This window comes from Anopheles cruzii, unplaced genomic scaffold (assembly GCF_943734635.1).
Source record: "Anopheles cruzii unplaced genomic scaffold, idAnoCruzAS_RS32_06 scaffold01034_ctg1, whole genome shotgun sequence".
NCBI lineage: Eukaryota > Metazoa > Arthropoda > Insecta > Diptera > Culicidae > Anopheles > Anopheles cruzii.
The window spans coordinates 1-7125 of NW_026454619.1; the positions used below are offsets into that span (position 1 = coordinate 1).

The following is a 7125-nucleotide window of genomic DNA, read 5'->3' on the forward strand; positions in this document are numbered from 1 at the left end:
AATAGGTAGGTCCAGGACTTAAACGCTAAGCACTACTACACACTTCTTCACTTCGGTGCCTCTGTCCGCCCTTCGCGCGTACCCTTAACTCCTACACCCCGAAGCGTGTCACTCACCCTCGCCACTCTGTCACAGCATTGGACCTTTCTCGTTGATTAGTCCACTTTCGAAAGGGATGTTGCGTGTGTGTGTGTTTGTGTTTTTTAGGTAAATTTTTTATGTATTTTCACACTTTTCTCGTCCCGTCCGTTTCGTACTTTCTACTAGCACTACTACGCATTTGTTTTATGTTGTTTTCCCGTTTTCTTGTTGTGGTGCGTTTTGCACCAACCGACTCCGCCAATCCGTTTGAGATTCCATTTGCAGCTTTATTTTGTTAGATTTCAACTTTACTTTTGTTTTTCTGTTTTCTGTTATCTTTTTTGTGTTCCTCTCCTGTTTCTACTGCTTTTATGCTTTCCTTTTCACTATCCGCTAGCTTAATTGTAAAACTTGCACAAAATACACTTTTTGTGTATTTTCTCTGTCTCTGTATGTGTGTGAGTGTGTGCGTGTTTCGCGATTTTTTTCGCGGTGTTAAAATGTTCCGTCTTCAATTAAATACTTTCCACGTTTTGCGTGTGTGTCGTCGCTGTCTTTTCGCTTATCGAGCTCCTTCCTGTTTGTTGTTATTTATTTATTTACTTATACACGTATAGATCCTTACCGTAGTAACGTTGTGTGGGGTTAAATTCTGCTATGTACACAATTTGCGTTAAAAATTAAAACTCAACACAAAAACAGCTCGGTTCAGCTCGCGGTTTGAATGTGTTTCGGTTTGCTTTCCTGTCCTGTCCTGGCCGTTTTGCGCTGCCAAAACGCGCGCGCGACACGCGAAAACGAAAAATGCTTGGCGCCTTTGGCTGATCGCACTTACAGTGCCCCACCCTGTTGCTGCTGCTGCTCCTGCCGTGTGTGCTGCTGTCTGTACTGTAGCTTTCCGGTGCTAATTTTGGTAGAAGGGAATGTTCAAAACTCGCGGTTCACTACTTGACTACTTTTAAAACACCTTCCTTCGTCCTTCCTATTGGCAAGCGACTATCGCAACGCATTCAGCGTGTGTGTGTCCCGGTACTCGTTTATCACTGCTCTGCTAGTTTGTGTCCCATTCTCACCGTGGGTCTGACTTTTTGTTTAAAAATACCAAGATCCGGTGCTGGTTGTAGGTGAACTGTCAAATCCAATCCAAATTCGCTTTTGCTATGGTTGCTATGTTGCCAAATCAAGCCTGAGGCGAGTGTTGGTATTTTGCTTGCTTTTTTCCATTCCTCGCGTTCAACATTCTCACACACACAAACACACACCTAGACACACGCACAAATACGCACACACGCGCACGCACGCACGCGCTTTTTATGCTTACAAATATTGCACAGAGCTCCGTTTCGTCGAAAGTACACCGACGTGTTGTGTGTGCGGCGACCACCACTTCACGATGCTGGGATTTTTGTTGTAAAACCAAGACGAAAAGAACATAATCATAAAAACCAACCCACCGTTGTGGCCGTTTCCGCGGGAATGGGCCGCCCGGGGATAAACCGAAAATCGTATCACGGGGTCTCTCACACCGCATCCTTAGCCGCTCAACGCCATTTTGTTTGCCGCGTTGTTGCCGCACCATTAAAACGTATCACGGAGTGCGATCACCTTGGAGAACTTAAAACACGATCGGGTATTAAAACTCGGAGAACAAGGAGAAACGTGGTGGTGGTTGGTGGTGGTTGGTGGTGGTTGGTGGTGGTGGTGTGTTTCGCCGATCCGGCGGCCGCTTAGCGAGATGCGCCCTCCGTTCTGCTCCTACCACTCTGGCTTAAGCACTAGGAATAGTTAAAATTATAATTTACATTCTCGTGTTGTTAAACCGCGGGCCACACACTGTAATGGGAGAGAAAGAGAAGAAGTAAGGTTTTAGCGAAAATGTCTACTCATAACAGTATATCGATCGAAATCCTAGCAAAAGTCACAGGGGAACGAAAGACGAAAGTGACGATGCATTTCCATTGCATACCTTCTGGCGCTACCCTAAATGGGTTACGTTCTATGAGGGTCTAACTCACAAGGCTTCCTTTTTCTAAGCTTTCAATCTACGTGTAATATAACCTTAAAGTGGACTCACGTTAACAGCGACGGGTTCGTTTCCGGCTGATACCAGTACTGAGGTACGTAGCCGCCCATCTGCGGTGCGTGCGTCGGCTGCGGAGGTGCGTGGTTGGTTTGCGGTGCCATCTGCGGGGGCTTGTGGTCGGCCCAGTGCGGCGGTGGCTTCTGCTCCCAGGGTGCTTGCGAGGGCGGACTCAAACCTGGAATGCGGCCAGTAGAGAGCGAATAGCGCTATTAGTCTTCAACGGCCGGCCTTCGGGTCCTTGGGGCCCGCCCGCGGTCCAGAAGAGACGCTAACTTACCAGGGGACAGCTCCGAGACGGGCGTACTCGAGGGCGTTGGACTGTGTCCGGGAGGTAGGAAATGCGAAGGTGAACCACTGCTCGAACCGCCACCGGGTGCTACGCCGGGAAAGAACAGAAGGAGGCCATTAGCAACTGGAACCGATGACCCGCGCGACGAGGAGCTCGTCGTTTTCGGAAAACTAACAGGAGCCTATAATTATGTGTATCCCAATTTTCACGACGTACCTTGGTGCATGTTCTGATGCTGCGACGGACTGTGGCCGCCCTGGTTCGGTCCACCCAATGGAAGTCCTCCACCGACGCCCGGTGCCTGGGCCGCCTTCATCATCTTCTTGTACTTCGATCGTCGATTTTGAAACCAGATCTTCACCTGCCGAAGAAAAGCACGAACGGAAAACAAAGGGTTAGAGAAAAGCGAAGAAACGCGCATTGTCACGCGACGGTGATCGTCCGTGACGCGACACCGCGATCGCGCATCGCGGCCTGGTGCCGCTGTAAACAAAGTGATCGTTGCAGCGGCGCACTAAGGGGCAAAAGGCGGTCATAAAACAACGCGAAAAAGTGAGGATTTTAGTTTTAAAAAATCAGTTACAGGATGTATCAAAAGTTTCTGTGATTTTAAATAATTTTTTCCAACAACGATAAATTATCATCAGCTAATACGAGGATCTATGATAATAAGACAGAGTGTTCCATCACGATCCAACTATTTAAATGTTGAATAACTCCGCTATTTGTCAATCGATTTTGACAAATACACAAGATTTTTTTGGGGTATAGAATGCCATTTGTTAAAAAATTACCCAGAACACAATATCAACCAAATGACCACCTCCATTAGACACACAAAAAGCGGTCCTTTTTGTGCGCATTTTTCATTGTATTTGACAACATTTCGGTAATAGACAACGTAATAGCAGCCATTTTTGCTGTGATAGGTGAACGTCTTCGGTTGGCTGGCATAAACCTTACTCTTCAAAAAGGCCCACAGAAAGAAGTTAGAAGAAGTTCGGCAACAATAAGCACGCACAGTTTTCACAGTTGTCCAAATAGAATGATGATTTCAGAATAGAATGATTTTCAGTGTAGTGTGCTACTATTTCAGTCCACTGTTTTACCGTAAATGACATGACTAAAACGGCATAAACTAAAGTTTTACAATCTGGCTAATTTGTCAAAATCGACCGACAAATAGCGGAGTTATTCAAAATTTAAACAGTTGGATCGTATTGGAACACCCTGTACAATACAAAAAGAACGCGTGTATTACACACAAAATGTTGAATTTAATCAATGTGTTTTGACAGAAACGCAAACAGAAACGTTGAAAAAATAAGTCCGTAGATTCTTCCCAAAACATTATTGTGTCCGCCTATCTGCATACAAATTCCCCACAGTGCGGCGTAGCGTGACGCGATCGGCCAACTGACGGAAAGGAAGTTTGGCGGACGGAAAAGGCGGTTAGCGCGTTTTATTGCGCTTAGAAGAAGGAAGCCCCGCGCCACGCATCCTCATCTGTTCCTCGCGCGTCTCTCGTTCGCTCCATCTTGCTCCCTGGCTGGCGGACGGCTCATTATTGTTATGCCTTTTTAATCGTTACAAGGTCGTCACACGACACTAATGCTGCCGCACGAGTTATTTATGAGTCACTTCTGCTGAAGCTGCTGGAAAACATCTCGCTTTACATGATTTATTCTTGCACTGCGCTCATCACTCACCGCCTCTCTCTCTTTAGCGCCTTGTTATGCTCGGCACCGCAACATAATGGTTGCGATTAGGCATTGCGAAGCCGTCAGCAAGTACGCGAAAGAACTCGGTCGATTACGCAAACCTCCACGCTCTGCATCAATATTCCGTGGGCAACTTTGTCCAACTTGCACCGGAGCTGAAGTGTCACAGAGCGACACCGGGCGATTGGCTCTTGCGCTGAATAAATTTTCCATTTTAATTGAAATATTATTTAAATGAACGCCAGTATCACCACACCAACATGGCGGTCGCCAAATTTATGCTGCGACCAACCTATCGATATCGCTATGCTGGCGGGCACGCTGGCAATGTCGGTCACCGGAATCGCCATCGGAACGGCGCATTAGATATTCATCGGCCAACCGGGCGCTCTCTGTGGCACTGTTCTGTGTACTTCAGAAACCAAACTCCAAACTCTGACCGCGCGGCCAGAGGCCGGTAAATCACGGCTGATTAAAGCTGATTAGAGCACGCCAACAACACACCCCGGGCCAACCCGACCCAACATGATACTCTCCCCCGGTTGCGCGCTCCGTCGCACGAAAATCTCCCATGGGAGTTATTTAAATCAATTGACCACCACACCAGGCCACCCGACGGCGGCCCACGGGAAGCCCTAAATCAAAGCGGGAGAGCGAGAGGATCTTCAGATTTTCGGAATTGAGTACAGGATTATTAAACCGACCGGCCGACGGAGGACCGGACCGATCGGCGCGTTAACGCGCGTGGCCGGTGAAGACGTCACCAAGAGAAGGCGATCTGTGGTGAGCTGTGGCGACGTACCAACAGCCCGACTGCCGAGCGGCCGAGCGCAACATAAATAAAAATTAAAACTGATAAACAGCGATTAATGAAATGTTTCCGCCTCGAGTTGCGTGACCCAGCGAGGAACTAGGAGGCAGAGTTTACGTCGGAGCTGGAACCGCGATCTATGCGATGCCCGAGTTGCCATAGTGACCACGGAGTAAGGTTGGTCTGAGTGTGCTCTGGATGATTCAATTAGCATGGCCTGTGGCCGGCCTAGAAGCGGGATGGTGCTAGAACCGGTGGCCAATCAAGGCGGCCTGCGGTGTTGAAGTGCTAGTAGTTCCGCTCGACTAGTTCTCCAACGGTTCGGTAACCACAAGAAATCCTAATCCCCCAGGAACGAACGAAGTTGTTGGAACCTCTCTCAAGAGTGTCACCGAAACGACCCGACCGTGGGGGACTTTTTGTCCAGAATTCTGTAACTTTTCCGTGCTGTCAGTCTACATTTCCGGAGAACTCCACCCAACAGACACACCCATCGGGCCGACGTGTCCATCAAGCAAATTCTTGTGGCGACCCAACCGCAGGCCGGGCCAACGGGTGTCAGCCGTGTCGGGGCCTGTCCTTCCCCACGAAATCTATCATTTCGAGGCCCTTCAAGAGCCACCTCAGAGAGTGGCCTCGTCGTCGGTGCCTTATGGAAGAGATAGCGATCGCAAAAATGTGACATACACCGCCGACGACGAAGCACGCAATGTACGGCGCTGGAGTGGACACGCAAACCACCACGTGGACCAGAGGGGCTGTGGCCAGAACTCCATTCCCCCAAGTGGGGTTCCGTTGCGCCACGGACATGCGCAGTACGTCGGGTGGCGTTGTTCCACTTGGAGCACGGCCAGAGCGCCTGCTCGGCGACGCCACCACCACCACCATCTTGACGTCGCAGCACGGCGCCCGAGGGACTCTGATAACTGAACCACGGACGGACCTGAAGAGTCTTCTTTCACTTCTTCGTCGATGTCGTAATCCCGACCAAAAATCCCGACAGCAACAACAGCGCATGTTGATGCCATGTTTTACGCTGACGGCGCGTCCCGTTTTGTTGCAAACGTCAAGGGGTTCTCCAGCTAGCTCTCCAGTCCGCCTGGGGGAACACACAGAACACCGAAGACCGGGGAACCTCCTTCGCCCGGTCGTGTTAAGCCCGGCCGTTTGGCTTCCGTGCAAGGTGCTCGCCTTGGGGCTCTCTCTCTCTCTGTTGGAGATTCTGGACGAACACGCCGCGTCAGATGACCAACAACAACCACCATCTTGTAGCCCGGGCCCGGCCGTGTCTCTCGTCGTTTCTCCGTTTTGCCACCCGCGGGGCAAACCCTCGCCATGTTCCATGTCGGGACCGAGTCCAGGTCCAGGGAAGAAGAGAAATTTTGAATAATTGATGGGGTGCCATTACCACCTTATTTTATTTTTATTACCTCCCCAACTCCGGGGCCCCTTTCCGAGAGTGCCGCACACAGTGCTCTCTGGTGTGCTCTGGACATGGGCTAAGGTTATGCTAAAATTGCGCGCCAATGCGGTAGCGCCGTCAGGTTCGCCTGCAAGACCAGCCCCGGAGTAGCCGTCCTAATCTGAAGATCAATCAATTAGGCCAACGGGGGAAAAGATAGCTAATGAGGGGGTTTTATTGCCGGGTGAGCCGTCTACTCGACGGGTAGTGTAAATAGAGACCCCCCGAAGCCTGGCTACCGTTTGGCGAATCGAATTCCTCCTCTCATAAATCCCTTATCTTCCGTAGATTCGGAATCGAAACTCTTGGGCGAACAGATCTCGAACGCCAGTACGTCAATCACCGGACGAGCGACAAAGTTGGGAACACCGCCAGGGTCGCCCCCGGACTCCACGTCCATTCCCACGACTCGGGCCCCGGGATATAAATAAAGAATTGAAGTTCACATATCGCCCGGCTGCCGGTGCGCATCGGGGCGTGACAGTTGTGTGCCGAGAAACCGAGCCAACCGTGACGTGAGGTGATGACGGGCCCCAGATATGACAGGGCCCACGCCTAGCGCCATCTGCAAACACGCTGGCGGTGGTCCCAGCCACCAGATATCGATACCGCTGACTTCTTCACTCGACGACGACGACGACCGAAAATTGGCCCAATTGAGAATCAATAAAACCCGGA

At 50.3% G+C, this 7125-nt stretch overlaps 1 protein-coding gene across 1 annotated transcript; it reads right to left on the reverse strand.

Moving 5' to 3' along the window:
• Positions 1–1895: 1895 nt before the first annotated feature.
• On the reverse strand, positions 1896–2814 carry LOC128276363 (homeotic protein distal-less-like; the record flags this gene model as incomplete). The annotated part of the gene is made up of 4 exons (XM_053014828.1): positions 1896–1914; positions 2156–2339; positions 2442–2540; positions 2670–2814. Coding segments are annotated over 4 exons (447 nt in total), but the record flags the coding sequence as incomplete, so codon positions are not given.
• Between the last annotated feature and the right edge of the window lie 4311 nt (positions 2815–7125).